This window comes from Rhinolophus sinicus, linkage group LG05 (genome assembly GCF_036562045.2).
Source record: "Rhinolophus sinicus isolate RSC01 linkage group LG05, ASM3656204v1, whole genome shotgun sequence".
NCBI classification, from domain to species: domain Eukaryota; kingdom Metazoa; phylum Chordata; class Mammalia; order Chiroptera; family Rhinolophidae; genus Rhinolophus; species Rhinolophus sinicus.
Window position 1 is genome coordinate 101,587,130 of NC_133755.1, and position 22,127 is coordinate 101,609,256.

Consider the following 22,127-nt stretch of genomic DNA (forward strand, 5'->3'; position numbering starts at 1 on the left):
GCTGTCTCATAGATTATATCACCTTGTGTGATACATGGAGCAGAATTATTCTAGTTCACAGAAAGGATCAGTACTTATATCCATATATTCATTTAAGAAAGTAATTATGTAGAAAATGCTGAATTGGTCATTTTTGTTAGTTATTCTAGAACTAAGTGCTTTAATTTTAGAGATTCTAATATTTTAAAATATGAGTCGGTTATCATAAAAAAGCCACAAAATGATACAGTGCCACAAGATACTGTAAAATGATAATTTCTTCTGTTAAGCCCTGCTTTTCAGTACTGTTTCTAGAAATTGCTTCAGAAAAGCAGAATTACTTTGATTCTACTTTTCCTTTGACTTAATCTTGGCAAATATTTCTAGAAAACTGATTTAGTTATTTATGGCAGTATGAAGTAGCTTAAGGGTTCAAATTTGGGGTGAGCAGATGAGTGAAAAGTAGTGAAAGATCTGCCTGTATTTAATATTTGGGAAAATTTGGATACAAAAATCTTCAACAAAATATTACCAAATCGAATTCAATAATATATTGAAAGGAAATGGGATTTATTCCAGGGATGCAAGGATGGTTCAACATCTGCAAATGCATAATACACCACATTAACAAAATGAAGGATAAAAATCATGTGATCATCTCATTTGACAAAGTTCAAACTTCATGATAAAAATCCTGAAGAAAATGGGTGTAGAGTGAGTATACTTCAACATAATAAAGGCCATATATGACAAACCCATAGGTAACATAATGGAGTAAGGTTGGAAGCTTTTCCTCTAAGATCAGGAACAAGACAAAGATACCCACTTGCCTCTTATATTCAATGTAATATTGAAAGTCTTAGCCAAGGCATTTCAGCCGGCAAAAGAAAAGGTATCCAAATTGGAAAGAAGTAAAACTGTCACTATTTGCAGATGATGTGATACTATACAGATGATCCCTGACTTACAGTGGTTTGACTTAGGATTTTTTTTACTTTACAGTAGTGCAAAAGTGGTACGCATTCAGTAGAAACCAGCAAGGCTAAGCAATGATGTTTGGTAGGTTAGGCGTATTAAATGCATTTTTTACTTACAGTACTATGAACTTAAAATTTGTTTATTGGGATGTAAGCCCATCATAAGTCAAGGAACATCTGTATATAGAAAACCCTAAAGACACTAGCAAAAAACTGTTAGAATTAATAAGTTAATTCAGTAAAATCGCAGGATACAAAATCAATGTACAGAAGTCTGTTGTGGTTTTATACACTAATAATGAGCTATCAGAAAGAGAAATTAAAATCTCATTTACAATTGCATCAAAAAGAATAAAATACCTAAGAATAAATTTAACCGAGGAGATGAAAGACCTATGCACTGAAAACTATATAAGACATTGGTGAAAGCAATGAAGAAGACAAATGGAAAGACAGTTCATGCTCATGGATGGGAAGAATTAATATTGTTAAAATGTCCACATTCCCCAAAGCAATCTCCAGATTCAGTACAATCCCCATCAAAATTCAAATAGCATTTTTCACAGAACTAGAACAAACAATTCTAAAATTTGTATGGAACCACAAAATACTTCAGATAATCAAAGCAATCTTGAGAAAGAACAAAGTTGGTGATGCCACGCTTCCTGATTTCAGACTATATTATAAAGCTATAGTTAGTAATCAAAACAATAGTGTATTTGCATTAAAAACAGATACATAGATCAATGGAACTGAATAGAGAACCCAGAGATAACCCACACATATATGGTCAATTTATAACAAGACAGTCTCTTCAATAAACGGTGTTGGGAAAACTGGACAGCTGCATGCAATGGAATGAAACCAGACTACCACCATGTTTCCCCGAAAATAAGACCTAGCCAGACCATCAGCTCTAATGCGTCTTTTGGATCAAAAATTAATATAAGACCCGGTCTTACTTTAATATATAATATAATTAATACAACAATATATAATATAATATATAATACTGGGTCTTATATAAGACTGGTCTTAATTTTTGCTCCGAAAAACACATTAGAGCTGATGGTCTGGGTAGGTCTTATTTTTGGGGAAACACGGTTTTTACTTCTTAGACTACACAAAACTCAAAATGTATTAAAGACTTGAATGTGATATCTGAAGCCATAGAATTCCTAGGAGGAAATATAGGCAGTAAACCACTTGATACTGATCTTGGCATTGAAATTTTTAGATCTAACTCCAAAGCAAAGGCAACAGAAGCAAAAATAAACAAGTGGGACTACATCAAACTTAAGAGCTGCACAGCAAAGTAAACCAGCAACAAGGCAATCTGCATGGGAGAAAATATTTGCAAATTATATATCCAATAAGGGAGTTAATATTCAAAATATATAAAGAACTTAATAAAAAATATCAGGTTAAAAATAAAAATGGGCAGAGGCTACAAGTAGATATTTTTCCAAAGACATACAGATGGCCAATGGGCACACGAAAAGATGCTCAACATCACTAAGTATCAGGGAAATGCAAATCAAAACCACAGTGAGGTAACACCTCACATCTGTTAGAATGGCTATTTTAAAAAAGACAAGAAATAACAAATGTTGAAGATGTGGAAAAAAGGGAATCCTTGTGCACTGTTGGTGGGAATGTAAATTGATACAGCCACTATGGAAAATAGTATGGAGGTTCTTCAAAAAATTAAAAATAGAACTACCATATGATCCAGCTATTCCACTTCTGCGTCTTTACCTGAAAAACAAAACAAAACGAAACCTAAAAATACCAATTTGAAAAGATAAGGTGTCCCTATGATCATTGCAACATTATTTACAGTAGCCAAGATATGGAAACAACCTGTCTGTTGATGGATAAATGGATAAAGAAAATGTGTGTATACAGAGCATGCCAAAAAAAATGTATACACGTTTTAAGAAAGGAAAAAAATGTTAAAATTGTAATAATATATACTAATAACAAAAGATGAATACAAGTCACATTTGACTTCTGCAGTTACAAGAGGTGCTCAAAGTGGTTAGCATCAGCGTCCAGACACTTCTGATTACAGCGAACTATTGCTTTGAGCAACGTTTATCAGTGTCCACTTGTATACACTTTTTGGAATCCCCAGTATGTATACAAGGAAATCTTGTTATTTGCAACAACATGGATGGATCTTGAGGGTATTATACTAAGTGAAGTAAGTCAGAGAAACAAATACCATATGATTTCACTTATTTATGGAATCTAAAAAACCACAGATACAGAGAACAGATTGGTGGTTATCAAAGGGAAAAGAGGTTGGGCAAAATGGGTGAAGGGGGTCAATTATATCATGACCGATAGTAACTAGACTTACTGTGATTACTCTAGTGTATACAAAGATCAAATTACTGTGTTATACATCTGAAACTAATGTTATATACCAATTTTACCTCAAAAAATTAGGAGTATTTGAGAAAATGTATTCATGAGACCTTCTTAGAAAAGCTTCATAAAGCACTGTATAGCCAGTATTTTCAGCATTCAATACCCAGGCCAGTTTTTAACTACCAAAGTGGGGGTTGGCAAGCATGTGGCGCTTCGCTTCCTAAACCATAACGCATTTCAGGATTGAGAGTGAATGTTTCAAGAAATAGGCATTTGTAGATGAATTTAAAAAAAAAAAAGTCAACCCCTGAAGTCATTTCAGTATGCATTCATCAAGACTAGTCAGAGGAACAGAAATTTAGGTTGTAGTAAAAATTTCCTTGTGGACATAATTAGCTTTCTTTTGAATAAATCTATTATTAAACATTGAGAAATTCCCTGTGTGACTGAAAGCTAAGAACCTTGCTTTCTATTTTTACAATCCGAACTGAAAAAGAGGAAGGTCAGGTCTAAGTGGAATAAACTAAACTAATATATTTAACTTTCCACTTTTAATTTGACTACGTGTACTTTTAGTACTTCAAATACATTTTAAAATACAAATCAGTATATATGTTTTGGATATTTTAAAAGCATATATGTAATCAAAATATAAGTTTATAAGTATGTGTTAGCTAAATGCTTTTTGCTTTAAAGTGGTAAGAGTATTTGACATCAAAACTGCAAAAATATTTTCCCAGTAGCCATTAAGCCTGTTGAACTGAAAATGACTTGCTCTAAATCTTGACTTGCTCTAAATACCTGTTTCTCTTAGGTTTGGAAAATAATGTAATCCAATAATTGCATTACTACAGACAAAAATCTGGAGGGAGAAAAGTATACAATTTACTATACTAATAGGTTATATGTTCTTTCTAGATAAAAAAATTTTGTCTATCTTTACGAAGGTTAGATATATTTTCGTAAGGCGTAAATTAGTGATTTAAACCAAATCCATTACATTCTGAAACAATCGAGTGAGATTCTCAACATTTTTTGTCTTTATACAATCTTATTCACTAATAATTGAAATTTTATTAAAAATTGTATTACATATGCTGATGGTAGAAATATTAGAAAATCAGAGATAAAGGGAAAAACTTCAGACAGAAATAACTACTATTAACATTTTTGTTTATAGCCTTGTGGATTTTACTTATATATTTTTACAAAAAATCATTTTCACTTAAAAACAAACTTAAGTGATGGGGGGAAGAAGACATTGAAACTTATAGAGATTGATGGCTTCATTGATTAGTGGGATTTTGTGTCATGTCATTAATTTGCCTATTTCATAATTTTGTATTCTTTATGGTTCACATAGCAGATCAAAGTTTCACAGCAATGTTAGAAATTTTAATAGTTTCCAGGAAATCATTTTTAGCTCATTAAACTTGATTAGTAAATGCAAGTGTTAATTAATTTGTTGAAAATTTTGTTTAAATCGTGGAATTCTCATTTGATGTGACTCCTGATGACATTTATACTCAGGATTGTGAGTATGTGGTCAGAACTGGTTTCAGGTTCTACTGAATTTATTTCAAGTTTGAAGTGGTTATTGGCATATAGCAAAAAGGAAATCAGGGCAGTGCAGCTAGTTTTTCATGAAGCTAAATTTCCTCAATATGAGATTGCTAAGGGAAACTTCGAAGTATTAGCTTGAAGATTGTCTTTTTAGTCTTATGAAATGATGGTGACCTTTCATATTAGTTCCTTTTTAAAAATGACCTTACTTCACAAAATGAGGAACTCGTTTCTCAGGCTCTCCTTTTGTTTTCTTTCCCAGTTATTTTACTGAATCCTACTATTCCAGATTAGACGTCATAAGAAAGCCCTCTTCCTTTCCTGCCCAAATTACACCTTATTTCTAGACTTGGAATTTTTGCCATAACTGTACCAAGCTACATTAAAAGATAAACCTAGTCCTCTAGAACAAAAAAAATCTTGCTTACTTTCCCCTGTATATACTTAACTTTCATGGATATGTGCACTCAGATTTAACCGGTATCCCTAATCTGACAGCCATTTCTAGGACACAACTCAAATTTGCCTTATACATGTTTGGCCTCAAGTTTTAAATAAAAATGTAGAGGATACTAGAGAATATAAGAATTCATAGTATTCAGGGGTGAGCACAGGTAGGATCGCAGGGAGAGGCCACATTAGGCTGCCTCCTGAGATTCTGGAACAGCTTTTCTTCCTATACCCAATATGACCCTCATTTTGTAACCTTCCAACTCCTTATCACCAAGGATTTTTTTGTGTTGGACTATGTCATTGTAACCATACCTCTGGTTCCTATTAATAATTTAGAAAACAACCCATCATTTTAGTTGAAATATAAAAATAATTTCATAGTGACTGAACTAGAATCCGCCTTTTAACCTTTTCTGGCTTTACAGCCTTATCCTTTATTCTGTTAAGAACCGCCCCCCCCCCCCCCCCACACAACTTCCCCAGTGGGAGGGGAATGGGTATAGAAGAAAAACTGATGCAGAGAGTGATCTAAAACATAGGCAAATAGAGACTCTCTCTTCCTCAGTATATTTCTTAAGACTTTCCTGTGTTTCTCCCAAAAAATAACTGAGTGTATAGCATTTTCTTATTGATCATTTGCTATCATTATGGACTCTTTAATATTACTCTTTAATAGTAATCTAATGTAGAAGTTAGTACAGGGTGACCACAGCAAGTGCTTTGAGAAGGATGACTCTGAACTTGCTATAGCTGCTAACATTGTAAATAAAACTGAAAGAAAGCTTATTATTACCATTGAAAGCCAGTTTCACTTCTAGCTTGAGAATATCTGAAAGCCTGACCTTTCTTGGAAAAGATCCAAGGACATAAATACTTGAGTTATAGACTTTGGGGGAGATTGGCAAATCTAGCCTAAGAACAGTCCTGAAATTTTGTGATATTACATTAAATTACAGTACAGCATTTTTAGCACTAAGGGAATGGTGGAACTTCCCAAACCTAAGACTACTTGTTCCCTTTTCATTTTAGTTCTATAGGAAACATTTAAGACACTTTCATCTATCCTGAAATCAGTTTACTTTCTGCCGGTGTTCCTGACAAATGCTATAGTTTTGGTTCTGCAGTTGGATCGGTAACGAGGTGGCCTTCAGTACGTTTTTTCGGCTTGCATTCTGATAAGTTAAAATTTGTTTCTGAACGTATCGATTGTTTGAATTACCTGTTATAGTTCTGTGCAAAATAGGGTCTTCTGCAACCTAATGGCTAAAATCCCTAACATGCATCTTAATATTAATGATCCCTCTGCTTTTCCCATGCCAATGTATTCTCCCAGAATCACAGAAGGGTATAATTCTGTAAGATCTATTGGCCACCCCTCATCTTGGATCACTGACAATGGAAATCCAAGGGAATTGGCTTTCTGGAGAGAGTGAGTGTTCATAGATAACATTACTACTCATGTCTGGTTTTCACCAGCAGCCTTGATCTCCAAACACAAGTTTGTGATGGGAAAAAAATCATACAAATATGATACATACACCCTGCTTCATATACTTAATATTTCCCTAGTTTAAGGAAAAACATCTTTAAATACTTTAATTTTCTCATTTTTAAATGGTGAAGCTTTCAAAATTAAAGTTCTTCCTTTCTCTAACTACCATTCCTTTTCCTTTACTTCTAGCAGATTGTCTCCCAAATCTACTTATCTGCTTTCAATATAAGTAGCAGCCAGAGTTTTTTCTTTTCCTTAAGAAGAAAATAAAAATTTTCCCCTTAGAGGGGAAGGAGGAGGAGACCAAAAATTCTAAATATCTTTTGTTTTCAGCATTAGGGCTGTTACAGCTTTTGAGCTCTTCAAAGTCATGAAAGATAATAAACAGATCAGAATTAGTTGGAAATAACAGAAGTAATCTTTTTATTGACATAACTGTATAAAGGTAACAGGCTAATGATAGCTAAATATAAGAAAAATAATTTTAGCAAACAACTTAATACCAATAGGTTTTACTTATTTAACCTTCAAAAGGGCTTGAGATTAATTTTAGAATGAAGCTGAAAAGATCTAAGTATGTTTTAGGATCATACTTATATTTTGTGACTAAGTGGATTATTAAAAATTTTCCCCATTGGATATATAATCACTGTATTTCTGACTTTAATTTTCATTTAGCTTCAGGTACAGAGTATATTTTATAATGTAAATTAGAGAATCATTAATTGAACTTTAAATTTTAAGAAGAATAAATATGTAAAGTCTTCCTGAATGAGTATAACTTCAGAAGTAATTCAGAATGGTTATTTTGTTGTGGCCTAGGGAAAAGTAAAATAATAGTGGAATAATCAATTCAAGTGTAGCTCTTCAAAATTAGTTTTACCTAATTCAAAACATGCCCTTCTTCCTGTCCCCAGAATATTCACGTTGTTGTGACACAACAGCATTTTTTGGTGAGTAAATGCTAATTTATACCTTGTCTACTTCCCTCGTGTTATTATAATATAACCTTGGTTTACCTGGCCTTCCAAGCATGACTTTTGCTAGAGTTATCTGTGTCAGGAAAACTAACACACTCTAGGCTTATGTTTAAACTTTAACTTCCTTCCTTAAATTAAAAAAAATTTTAGGATGTACTCTAAAGTTCATTCTCCTGGTAGTACCTACATTTTAAATAAAGAGATACTACTTTTTTTTTGTTTTCCTAAGGAGTAAATTTAATTTGCTTTTAAGAGAGAGAAATTGACCTCTACTAAAGATCATAGCTCAGATAAATTGCTTTTTGTGACTGTTATTTCTAATAAGCTATATTATCCTATGATTTGTAAAAGGATGTTTTGAAGTTAGTAGAATGTCACCTATTACCTGGTACAGTGGTGTAGACTTGTCAAGTGGTCAGAAACTTAGCTGGAACTACTGCCACCCAGAGTGATCCTGTGCACATTCCTTATTGCAAAGATGTAGCTCATGCTGAAAATACTTATTTGGCCTTTCTATATAAGCTTACATTAGTGTAACTTCTGTGTACTTGCAAAATCACACCTGCTGTTTGACTCGGTGATGCAACTCTGTCCCACTTTAAATAAAATTTGAGTTGTACACGTATAACTGATTTGCCTCAAGAATAATATTTCAGATAGTAACCCAATCTTTGTAGTAGAAAAAAATTTTAATAGACTTATTTTTTAGAGAAATTTTAGGTTCACAGCAAAATTTAGAGGAAGTTACAGAGATTTCCTATATACTACCTGCTCCCAGACGTGCACAGCCTCTCCCATTATCAACATCCCCTAACGCAGTGGTACATTTGTTATAATTGATGAACCTACACTGACATCATTATCACCCAAAGTCTGTAGTTCACTCTTGGTGGTGTAATTCTGTGGGTTTGGACAAATGTATAATGATAGGTATCTACCTTTATAGTATTGTACAGAATAGTTTTACTGCCCTAAAAATCCTCTGTACTGCCAATTCACCCCTTCCTACCCCTAGCCCCTGGCAACCACTGGTCTTTTTTTACTGTCATCATAGATTTGCCCTTTCCAGAATTCCATACGAGTTTAGTTAGAATCATACAGTATGTAGCCTTTTCAGATTGGTTTCTTTTATTTAATGATATGTATTTAAGTTTCCTCCATGCCTTTTCATAGCTTGATAGCTTATTTCGTTTTAGCACTGAATAATATTTCCTCACCTGGATGTACCAGAGTTTATTTATCCATTCATCTACTAAGGGACAGCTAGATTGCTTTCAAGTTTTGGCAATTACTCATAAAGCTGCTATAAATACCTAATTATACAGTTTACTTCACCACTAACTACTGTTTATTTTATTTGCATGTTTTTTCTTAGGAAGATCATGTCACCTGTGAACAAAGGGTTTTCTTTCTTTCGTGATTTGTGGTTTTGTGTCTGGCATTGATTTGGGGGAAATTCACAGTCATTATTGCTTCAAATATTTCTTCTGTTCCTTTTTTCTTCTGGTATTCCCATTATGCATATGTTACATCTTTTATAATGGTTCTTAGATACTCTTGTTTTTTTGTATTTTTTTTCAGTCTTTTTTCTCTTTGCTTTTCAGTTTGGGAAGTTTCTGTTCACATATCCTCAAGCACAAAGATTCTTTCCTCAGCGGTGTGCAGTCTACTAGTGAGCCCATTAAAGGTGTTCTTCATTTCTGTTATAGTGTATTTGATCTCTAGCATTTCTCTTTGGATCTTTCTTAGGATTTCCATCTCTCTTACTTACATTACATAACTGTTCTTGTACAAGGTGTGATCAAAAAAATATAGTGAATGTTTAAATAAAAAAAAATATTACAGTAAAAGACACATTGCCATTAACTGCCTTCAAAATACCCCCCCTCACTTCAAACACATTTATCTCATTGTTCTTACCACTTCCTGAAGCCATTCTGGAAGTCTTCTTTCGTGAGTGTCTTTAGTTGCACTGGCGTGGTTGCCTCGATGTTCTGAATCAATTCAAAACATTTACCTTTCATGGTCATTTCGACTTTCGGGAACAGCCAGAAGTTGCACGGTGCCAGATCCGGTGAATAAGGTGGATGAGGACACACTGTAATGTTTTTATTTGATAGAAATTGCCATACTAGAAGTGATGTGTGACACAGAGCGTTGTCATGATGGAGGATGAAGTAAAGACACTCACGAAAGAGGACTTCCAGAACTGCTTCAGAAAGTGGCAAGAACGATAGGATGAGTGTGTTCGAAGCGAGGAGTATTTTGAGGGGGATTAATGGCAATATGTCTTTTACTGTAATAAATATTTTAAAATTTAAACATTCACCATAGTTTTCAATCACACCTCACACTAGTATGTTGCCAGTTTTTCATTAGAGCCCTATTAATCATAGTTGTTTTAAACTCCTGATCTGGTTGTTCCAACATCCCTGCCATATCTGCCATTCTGTGCTTGCTCTCTGACGCTTCAAACTGTGTTTTTTGCCTTTTAGTGTGCCTTGTAATTTTTTGTTGAAAGGTGGACATGATGTACTAGGTAAAAGAAACTGGTAAATAGGCCTTTAGTAATGTAGTGGTAAGGTATGTGAGAAGTGGTGTTCCGTGATTAGGTCTCTGCCTTGGTGATCCTACCTCCCTGCATTGTGAACTTCAGCAGTGCTTCTCAGTGCCTCCCCTCAAGTGGGAAAGACTAGCTAGAGGGGCCTGGAATTGGGTATTTCTCTTCCCCTGTGTGGAAGGCTAAAGGGAGTTGGAGTTGGGTATTTCCTTCTGCCAGGTCTGTGAAGCTCTGTAAAACCTGTAGCAGGTTAGGCTCTGGTAAACTAGTTTCTCTTGAGGGCAGACCTTGTTAAGAACAGAATGCTCTTATTTCAAAATTCTTACTTCTCTTCTGCCCCTGCTGGAAGCATGAGGGGATTTTTCTCCAGTCTTCACAGTGAGAACCTGGTAGAACTCCTGGAGGTAAACTCACAAAAGTGTGAGGGATGCCACGACTGGGTCCCCCACGAGTTTTTAACTCTTAGACTTGCCCACACTGAGCCTCCAGCAATTTGTCAATTACAGTTTGGATTTTCCTACCCAGTACTGGTTCCTGCTGATGTTTCTATTCATGGGTTTCTGCTCCACTAACTTGTGATTCTTTGTATTTGCCCTCCTCTCCCATCTCTCTCCTTTTGGGGGCAGCAGCTTATACTGTGACGTTACTTCTCTGGTGAATCTAAGAAGAGTTGTTGACTTCAATTTGTTCAGCTTTTTACTTGTTATGGAGTAGCAACGTCTAATCTCCTTACATGTTGGACTGGGAACTGGAAGTTAGATATATTTTTTAAATCAATAGTTTCTTTTAAGTAAATACTATCCTGGCATTGCTGAAAAACCAGAGCCAAGGATGTTTGTTTTGTTAGACTTTTTGGAGGGTGGACTAATGGCCTGTATTACTTTATAGACTGAGAGCAAAGCAATGCCAAACTTTTAAATATACAGATGATTGTAAAGTAAATAATGATGATAAGTGTTCTAGCAGCTAGTTTATCTAACTTTTTGAAAACAAGATGCTGGTGGATGATTGGCTGACCTACAAAATACCACATAAAGTATAAAATACACAGGTTCTTAGAAATTTGATAATGATAAAGGTAAATGGTTCTTTAATATATTAACTATTTTTTTAAATTGATATATGTTATCTCAAAGCTAATTTTGTTTGTTAAAAGTAATGAAAGTTGTTGTTTTTTCAAAATTTAGGATAATATTAAGCATAAAGACCATATTGACCATCAGAAGGATAAAGTTGCTTTAACTCTGGCTCGTCTAGCCCGACATGTTGAAGTGGAGAAACAGCAGAAAGAAGAGAAGAATAGAGCATTCAGGGTATGTGGCTCTTTTGTGTTTTACCAAATTATAGAATTGTTTATAATAAAGTTGTAAAGAGAAATTTGTAATTAAAAAATGTATATTTGAATCCATGTTCAGCACGGTCTCTATCTAGATTGCTTATCAATTTAGTAGTAATTCATGATGGCTTTTTACATCTCTGTTTTTAGTTTGTTGGATTCTGATCATATATGTATACAGGAAAAAAAATAGAATTACTTGAGTGGGCTCTTTTGAGGGGATTAAAATCATTGGATTTCTCAAGGCAAATGAGCAACTAAGGGTTTCTGGTTACTTTATCACAAGAGAGAAAAGAGTTTATCAGGTTTGTAGATATAAGCTGTTGAAAGGTTATTTTCTGCTAAATAGAGCAGATTACTTTCTCAAACTACAGCCTGTTCTCTCAGATTAAATTGTTACTGAAAGGAAGAAATTTGAATCAGGGTTATAGAAGAGCTGTTATATGATCATAGGTTAATTGATTTTTTTCTCAATATCTTTAGGAAAAAATTGATTTTCAGCATGCTCATGGGTTACAAGAATTGGAATTTATTCAAGGACATTCTGATACAGAAGCAGCAAGATTGTGTGTGGACCAGTGGCTAAAAATGCCAGGTATTCTTTAGAGATCAAAGTGGAACAATAAGGTTACTTAACTTCTCTAAAGCCCTAAGACATTATGTCCATTTTATCCAGTTGCTAATGAATATATAAAGTATTTGAAATTTAGTTGCAGTGATAACTTAATAATGGCCTACTTTACCAATTGTCTTTCTACTTTGGTAAAAGTATATTTTGAGTATAAGTAACATAGTCTTTTATTCATTAGATGGTGCTCATTTATGCATTAATGATTTCATTGTTATTACATGAAGTAGTACATGTGTCTTTGGGAAGATATATAACAGGTTATTTGAGGTCAGGAGAGGCTTCTCTGAGGAAATGGAATTTAAGCTGAGATTTTAAAGGATTAGTGTTTCCTTTTTTATTTGTCAGTGCAGCCTATGTAGACATTTTGTAAGTAAGTGTACACATGGGAGTCGCATCTAAAGCACTGGATAGCTTCTTCATTATCTTTGCAGAGCTGAAATTCCTGGAAGAGCCACTGCAGAGCATTTTCCCCCTACCAGATAATTTGATGGAATTTTTAAGAGCCTGTAGGACTGTCCCACAATGGCAACTTTTATAGCCTTTCTTGCAGAAAACCCACTGAGCCCTTAAAGACTTGGGATATCCACAGAAACCTTAGCTGTGGATTTTAATCCAGAAAAAGATTTAAATTGCAAAAAGTCGTTAGAAATATCTATGCACGCAATACTCAACATTGAACCTAGATATCTTGTTCTGAAGTTAGTTTTTAGAGGGTTTTTATTTTATTAGAGTAAATCTACCACTTATAAAATAATTCCAATAATTTGTAGATATTTTGACACTTGGCCACTCCCTGAAACTATATTTACTTCTTATCTCCTAATCTATTTGTGCTTGACAAACTTCCCATCTTGCCCCATCCTCCCTTTTAAATACCTTTTCCTCCTCTTTCGTACTTGCCTGTGGGGTTAGCCCCACAGATAATAACACTCTGGGTTGCTAGGTTTATTTATTTTACATAAGTTTGCTCAGCCTTCTTTGATCCCAAAATGCTTTATTCATTTCTCTAATGTAGTTTTTACCTTGTTATGTTGGATTGATATATTTACATATCTCTTTTCTACCAGACTATATGCTCTGTGGCTTATTAATCCTATTTCGTGTCAGTGCCTAAAAACAATGTTCAGCATAGAGATGCTCATTAAATGTTGGTTGAATATTACACCAAAGGGAGCTATATACATAGTTGCACGTGAAAACAGAGAGAAAGCCTAGAATTTTTCTTCTAAATGTGACTTCATACAGCTAAATAAAAGAATTGTTTGACGTTCTAGGCCTTCTTTACGAAAAGATACTTAGAAATTGTGGTAAATGTTTTTGCCTCTTGGGGTATTCTTCTAAGGCTATAGTTATTTCAAAAATCCTTCTTGATACGCATTCACTTCTCAGTAGTCGTTATGACTAGCTTAGTAGCTTCACCTTAGCTGCATCAGAATCACCTGGGAGCTTTGAAATACATGCCTGGCCTTACCTCCAGAGATAATTAGGGCATCTGTAGTTTTGAGAAGATTTCTAGGGGATTTTGATGGGAAAATGGGGTGGAACTACAAGGCTTTATCTCTAAGGTCTCGTCTAAAAATTATTCACCTCAAATGAATCTAACACTTTCAAGTCCTGTCTGGAGTGTTTTAGGGCCAGGAGTATGCCCCTTTAGGCCTAATTCCTGGCCTCCAGATTGTCAAAATATTTTTTTCATTGTAAATTGAATTCATGAGCATCTGTTTGTGTATTTACCTGAACAGGCCAAGTGGGAACAAATGAGTCATTTAACTGTGTCTTTATGACTCTTGGTAAGACTTGGTATTTTATATATCTTTGGGTCACACCGGGTTTATCGGTGACTGATAAGCTTGAGCCACTAGTCAAGGTCTTTAGTTTTGCTCTTTTTATGTGATGATTTCCTCTTTTTGCTTGGTCCCTGCAACACTAAAAAACTGAAGTTTGGCATCTATTGCTAGAACAGCTGCTGTAGCATTAGGCTCTATTTGGTATGGGTATTTACCTTCCATAAATGAGCTTGAGAGAGCAGTGACGTCTTTGAAGAGGGTATAGCTTGGGAAAACAGAGATGAGTCATTGTACACTTTAATTTTTAAAAAGTGAGATTCTAATTCTCAGTATCATTAAGGGACTCATTCAATCTATTCCAAAATATCTAGCTATTATTTTAATTACTCTAACTTTGGAAATCCATCTTCTATAAATCTTCACAGTTAAGCCAGTTTGCATACATTTGAATATTTAATAACTAAAAAAACTTCACTATACTGTTTAAGAAAAAGAACTACTTAAAGCTTATTTCTTTCAGTTGATTGTTTTCTCTAATTTTATTTTTATCCAGTGCCTCTATTTGGCTAAGTAAAGGTCTTAATGGGTGACATCTGGAATGTGGATAGACAATAAATAAAAATTGTCATAATTCTGACTACATTAAAAAAATTAAAGATAAAAGGGTGTATTGTCATTTAATGCCGCTAATATTAAAATATGATTAATGCTATGCTATTCATTGTTTGTTAGAAGAACACATTTATGTAAACATTTTGGCAGCTTTTGGTAGTGGCATTTCTCCCATAAGGACTAAAACAGCAGAAAGGCAGTTGAAACTAAGCATATATAACCATTTGGAGATCATAAAATTAGGTGATGTGAAAGGAATAATATTTTACTCCAGTTAAATGCTTAGGGGCTTTGTAAAATCTGTCATCAGGATAAATACCCAGTTTTCTGTTGTATAAAATATTCAAGGCATTTGGTTAAAACAATCCACAAGAAATAGTAATAAAAGAGAGACAATAATCAAACTATCTGTATATTAGAATTCTCCTGGCAGTTTGATAATTCTTTATTTATACAATATAATTCAAATTTTCAGTTGTATATAACCTGTAATGCGAGTTCCCTGGGAAAAAAATTTGGCTTAGGGTATTAGTCTACAAGAGTTGTGTGACCATAAAGTCAAGATAAAAAAGAAAGAAAAGAGATGAAGAATAGACCAGGATAAGAGAGAATTAAGAGAAGATATTGATGGGCAAACTATTTTCTAATTGGCTTTGAAAGGAGAAAAAGAGAAGTGTCAAAATAGGGTAAGTAGAGAGGAGAGAGATAACAAGAAGTAAATCTCTGCTTTGTGTTCTATAAATTTGTTATTACTGACACTTGCATTACTTGATGTCCCGGTTGAAGCTGATTGGCCAGTAGCTGGAGTCCTCAGAAATTATTGCTCTTACTCTCCTTGCCTGCCTCCCTGTCCTCTCCACTTCTCCCTGCCCTCCCAGTTACATTGTTTAACATAATTTTCATAGAACCCAGATCCTCTATAGTATAACTAAACTTTATAATGTGTTTAATACAGTTAAAAGGGAAAATCAGAGTTAAAAGAAAACATCTTTTCAAACTTATATAAATGAAAAGAAGGTAGGTAAGTGTTCTGTAGAACAACTGATTTTCAAATGTATTTGATCTTTGCTATTTCTTGGCTGTTGAATTTAAGGAAACATTTATTTTTCCTCAACAGAATGCCACTTGGAGATGTTAACTGCTTTCCTATTTACTCTTAGGTTATTTTTTATATATATTTTAAAAAGCTTGTAAATATTTAATTACAATTAGTACCACTTAGTTGAAGATGTATCATAATTTTCATTGTCTTGTTACAATTTTGATTACCAGTCCAAAGGACAAATATCTGAAATAAGGACTTAAGAATTTATATTCCAATGATGCAGGACTCAAAACAGGCACAATTAATTCTGGAACAAAAAGTTCATTCCGAAGAGGAGGCCAAATGAGGGTGTCTGTGAAACCAATTTCATGTCCCATAATGCATTGTAACAAGGAATATGATAATGGGCACCTTCTCTTAGGACATTTGAAAAGGTAAGTATGATATTCAGAATAGTGGATGCTGAAGGTCAAATAAGTTACAAAGTGATTTTGCAAAATGAAAGCATGATGCACTTCTGCCATGGTGATTATAGCGTTATATTCCAAAGTCAAATTATTTTGTGCTGTCATGATATAAATATTTTAAATTTGCATTTCTTAGGTTTCCTAGAAGGCTGGGTAAAGTCAGCTTTTTCTAGTGATATTTTGTCTTTAAAGGCATATAGCCTTTAAAGACATATTTATTCCTAATATGTCTCATAAAATTCTGAACAGACTTTTTGCATTGATACACAGTTGGATCAGTTTTAGAGAAATCCAGCCCAGAAATGCAAATTTCAAGAGACATAAAGCACTTAGAGATATTTAGTTTAGCCTAAAGAAAGCTAATATGGCATTGCAAAGTAAATACTAAAGGCAAACCAAATGTAGCAAAATTTGCAATAAATACTCTATGAAACCCAACATTAATTTACTGAATTTGGAATAGTAGAGCTTGAGAAAAATAAATGTCAAGGAAGGCATTATTAAAGGCATTAAATATTCTTATCTTTACAATCCCCTTCTGATAGTTTAAAGATGGGAATTGAGAGTTTGGGGCTGTAAGCCATTATCTTATCCAGATGTTTCACTCTGCCTATGCTTTACCTTACCAAGACAGGCTCCTAGGGGGAGCTTCAGCATACTGCAAAATAACTGGGTAGCATACTGTATCTTAACTATTTTTAAAAGTCTTAAAGGAAATTTACAATGACATAAATTTTTGTATGGTTAAAATGAACATTAAAAGAAGTAAAAGCCATTTTTAGGAAACAGGTATGCCAGAAATCTTAACATGAGATTATTATTCCAATGATTCATTGAAAATCATTTGTGAGTTTTGTGGTAAATAAGGCAAGAAGGAAAGACAATGGCTCTATAATTTTCAAACTGGAAGTTTACCAGTTTGGCAGGACACACGTAAATTTATTTTATTGGATCTTGAATACTTTTATGAAATCTCGAGCTGGTCACTGTCTGAAGGGATTGCTTGGCATATGGGAGGCACATGATATTTCCTGAATATGAAGAGCAATTATTTAATAGTTCAGGTAGATAAGTATAAAGTTCTGACTGTGTGTGTGTGTGTTTAGTTTAATAAAGAAAGCTAAATAATTCTCCCCCTAGAATGTGGGCTTTTTTCTAATGTTACCTCTCTTTTGCCGAGTAGGTTTGATCACTCCCCATGTGATCCAACAATTACACTACATGGACCTTTCTTCAATTCTTTTGCTTGTGTAGTATGTTATAAAAATTTTGTTACTCAACAACAATATAGGGATCACCTTTTTGCTAAGGTAAGAGCATGTCCTAAGTTAAGAGCAGGTATTCTTTTTCTAGAGAACCATGGAGTTTGATGTAGGTATTTTCTTGCTGCTCTTAAGCTTGCAATCACAAATGATACACAGAAGGATCAAACTTGTGATTGTCTATGGAGAGTAAAATGATTTAGAACATTAAATTATTGTGGGCAGGTAAATTTGATAGCTGAAAGCCAGAAGTCCTAAAGGTGATCATAGAAATCCTTTATTTTATGGTGTTGCTCTATGAAGTTAACTTACCTTATTTTAAGATGGTCTGTGAGTTAGTTACATGATGAGAACTAGAACCTTATTCTTAAGTCCACTGCCTTTCACTGCCTGTTGAAATGTTAGAACCATATTGTAAATAACAATTCTTTTATTAAGAAATAAATCTACTATTTAAAAGGTTGTCTTATGTAACTGTCATTAAGTGTTATGTCTCAAGGGACCTGAGTTGATGCATGGTATATACAAATCCATGTAATACAAAAGTCTGTAATGAGTGTTTACCATATTTGATATTAGATATAGCTCTCAGTAAGCGGTCCTTATTGCTTACTCTTTGGAGTGTGTCAGAAGGACTCTAAAGGAAACTAGCACGCATTAGGCTGTAATTGCCTATCTTCGATTAGCCAGAAGAGGTCGCTAGAAGATTGTATACCTATGAGTTGTTCTGTAAAGATGGCATTCTTCAATAAACGAGTGAAATTATCTTCAATTTGCATTGTTTGCCTTGCTTCCCTCCCCTTTTCCTTTCAGTTCCAATTTCTCCCATCTAGTGCTTTTTAAACTTTAATGTGCACATGAATCACTTGGGAATCTTGTTAAAAATGCAGATTCTGTCTCAGAAGATCTGAGGTGTAGGGCCTTAGAATCAAGGTTTCTAAACAACTTACTACGTGATGCCAGTGCTGCTGGTCCATGGGTCACCCTTTGAGTAGCAAGTGTCTAGTGTTTTTTGACATTAAAGTTACCTAATGGGTATATTACTAGATAGCTCCCTGCTTTTCTCCCTTTTCGGTGGTGGTGGATATATTGTAACTTCCAGTGTGCTTCAGTGTCACTTTGTGGGTCAGTAGGTACTACCACTGTTTTTCGTTGTGTTCCTAGGGCCATTCTGTCATCAAAGGTTATTTTACCCCCTTCCTAGTCTAGCCTCCTCAGCCCTAGGAAACCAGTAAACTACTTTCTGCCTCTGTGGTTTTACCTTTTCTGGACATTCATAAGAATGGAATCATAGAATATGTGACCTTTTGTGACAAGATTCTTTCACTTACCATAATATTTTCAAGGCTTATCCATGTCGTAGTATGTATCAGTACTTCTTTCCTTTTCATTGCCAAATAATGTTCCATTGTATGGATATATGCCATATTTTATCAGGTTGATGAATACTTAGGTTCACTTTGGCTGTTGTGAATAATGCTATGGACAAGTGTTCAAGTCTTTGTGTGGATACATGTTTTCACTTTTCAGATGAGTTAAATTTTTGGTTCAAATGGTAATTATGTTTAATTATTTGAAGAACTGTCAAATTGTTATCCAACACACTATACCATTATACTTAACCATTGGCAATGTATGCGGGTACCAAGCAAGTTCTCCTTGCCAACACTTATTATTATCTGTCTTTTAAAATAGCCATCTTAGTGAGTATAAGTAGTATCTTATTTTTCTACTTGTTTGATATACAAATTTTTGCGGTGTATTTTATTTTAATGTAACCAGACATATAATGGTAAAAAGAAATCGAGTACTTTAACTTACCAGATATTCTATTTCCCATTCCTTCCCCCTATTTGTAGATGGTATTTGCAGATATGCTATACTTATGCAGTAGGTATATTCCAATAAAACTTTATGTAGAATTACATTTTTGATCTATTGAGCAAATAATTTAAATAAGCTTTATATTTAATTCATTTGTAATTCACAATTGTACTAAAAATTATTTTCCTAGTTTAAAGTTCTTCATTAGGGGATATTTGTATAAATTGGTTGTTAGTAAATACCTTTAGTGCTCTTATTTAGAACCTTCTAATTGACATGCAAAATATCTTTCTGGGTGTTAGTTTCTGTGGGGCACCCACCAATTTAAAATCTGACGGGGAATAGTGGAAAGAGTCTAGAATTTATAACCAAAGATATAAAACTGTGTTTGAATGGTAGTTTTGTCTCTTCCAAGGTTACACCTTGGTTGAGGGAACTGGTAATTTTGTCGACTTAACTAAATTTCAATTTTCTTATTTTTAATAATGAAAAGAGTACTCCGTGGGGTTTTTATAGGGATTAAATGGCAAAGCACATTTTGAACCCTAAATGGTGCTTGACATATCCTCAGTATAAATGTAAACTTGCTATCCATACTCTTCCTGTTGCATCTCGTAAGACTACACAAACTATTTTGATTTCCCTAATGTAAATTTAAGATAATAAATTTAAGAAGACACAACTCAGCTTTTAAAGCTATTGCTCTAAAGACCATTTACAGGTTAAATTATATTTATACACAAGGACACATACATATACAAATATACACTGGAAAAATGTTTCCAGTTTTGGAATAAAGGAGGCCCTTAACCAAGTTTGGAAACTTAGACACTAGAAAAGACATACCTGTTTGACAATATCAAAATTGTAAAGTGAGCATATGCAAAATTATCCAACAAGTGTTTGAAAAATATTTGCAAAATGGCAGATGAGACAGAGTTTCAATCTGAAGAATGATACAGTTGACCAGAAGGGGAGAAAACAAAAGTAATAAACATGAGGCTAAAGAATGTAAATAAACAGTCCACAGAATATGGAATACTCACAGAATTGTCTGAATAAATATTCAAACTCACTAGTAGACAGGAAATAAAAATTAAAGTAACAATGAATAACACAACCTCTGCCAGCCTACAAAACTGAAAAAAACAAATTCATAATAGCTTTTGCTACCAGGCTCATTGAGAGGTAGGAGATACTTGAATTGGTAGAGCTATTTTGAAAAGGAAGCATGCAATATCTTTTAATATTCAAATAATACACCTTTTAACCCAGCAGGGCCACTCCTGATGCAGAAAAGCAGCGATAAATAGGGATTTATATTCAAGGATGTTTACAATGTCGCTGTTTTTACAGTGGTAAGGTGGGGGCTGAAAATGAATACTTGACTAAATCTTAGTAGATCCACATCTTGGAGTAGTTTGCCACCATTAGGAAAAATGAATTAAAGCTATACCAGTTGATTTTTAGGGATTTCTATTAGGTATTGTGGAGTAAGAAGACTAAGAGGCTGTAAGTTGTCAATATTTGATAAAACAATGGCAATTCCCTTTTTATGTATGTATGTGTATATATACATATATTACATATATACACACACATATATGTGTATTATAAATTAAGCATGGAACGATTTATGGATAAATAAATATTTGTAAACATAGGTTATATTGCAGAGTAGAGTGAACAAAGCAAAACATTGGAAAAAGTATATGTGATGTGAAAACAGTTATGCATTTATATAATATTGCATATAGATGTGTATGTAAAAAATGAAAAATATATAGAAAGCAAATATACTTGTACACTTATTGTCACAGAAAGATGGTTATAATTTGTTTTCAAGAAAAAAAGTTAAAAATTTTATATATGGGACCTCATTTTTGATGGAAGTTCCACAGTTCACACTCAGAGGAGAAAAATTTTCATGTTAACTGTTAGATCCATACACGTGTTGGGAATATCATGCTAAGCGAAATAAGTCAGATGGAAGAAGTCGAAAACCACATGATATCAGTCATGTAGGATATAAAACTGAAAGCAATAAATGAAAAAAACAACAAAAACTCATAGACACAGTAGTTTAGTGATTATCAGAGGGAGAGGGGAAATGGGGAGGTAGAAAAGGGTAAAGGAGGTCAAATATATGGTGACGGAAGGAGACTTGACTGGGTGGTGAACACACAATGCAATATATAGATGATGTATTATAGAAATGTACACTTGAAACCTATATAATTTTATCAACAAATGTCATCCCAATAAATTTAATAGAAAAGAACTGATAGAGAACATTCCAAATAAGTAATAAATGTTTTGAAATTTTTGATTTTAAGAAGTTGAAGATAGATTGATTTTAGTTGTCACTAATACAGCTTTGCCTTATATTTCTAGGAAGCTGCAGATGATGGACATAAAAACAACCTTCTTCCTCAGGTTATTCAGTGTTTTGCATGTCCAACTTGCTACCTTCTTTTTAGGAGCAAGGATGAGTGTTTGAAGCATATGTCTGGAAGGAATCATTTCCATCAGCGTTTTAAACTGAGTGGTATGTTCGTACTCTGTTCTCTGAAAATTATTAAACTTCTTTAATTTTCGGTGATTTACCATACTTCAGAGATAATTCTTGAGGTTATTTATCCTCATATTAGTTTGAAAACCATGAAAGTGAAAGATTTTTCTTTTAATTTTTTTTTCAAAAAATATTCTCAGTATTTATCTGTACCTAAGAGTAAGGTTTACTTACTTACTTGGAGCAATGAAGAGAAACTTGGGAAGAAAAC

At 33.8% G+C, this 22,127-nt stretch overlaps 1 protein-coding gene across 6 annotated transcripts in view; it reads left to right on the forward strand.

Moving 5' to 3' along the window:
• Window positions 1-22,127, forward strand: part of ZNF451 (zinc finger protein 451) — a 71,971-nt gene that overhangs the window by 20,721 nt on the left and 29,123 nt on the right. For 4 of the 6 annotated variants that reach the window (XR_012496640.1, XM_074333134.1, XM_074333135.1 and 1 more), the window contains exons 4-9: window positions 7,758-7,793; window positions 11,568-11,693; window positions 12,200-12,311; window positions 16,075-16,225; window positions 17,442-17,568; window positions 21,739-21,892. Coding sequence is in view for 5 of the 6 variants with exons in the window: in XM_074333134.1 (XP_074189235.1) it covers window positions 7,758-7,793; window positions 11,568-11,693; window positions 12,200-12,311; window positions 16,075-16,225; window positions 17,442-17,568; window positions 21,739-21,892 (706 nt within the window). In the remaining variant the exon portion in view is untranslated. The remainder of the gene's footprint in view (window positions 1-7,757; window positions 7,794-11,567; window positions 11,694-12,199; window positions 12,312-16,074; window positions 16,226-17,441; window positions 17,569-21,738; window positions 21,893-22,127) is intronic. The other 2 variants (XM_019734653.2, XM_019734654.2) reach the window with 1 other exon arrangement.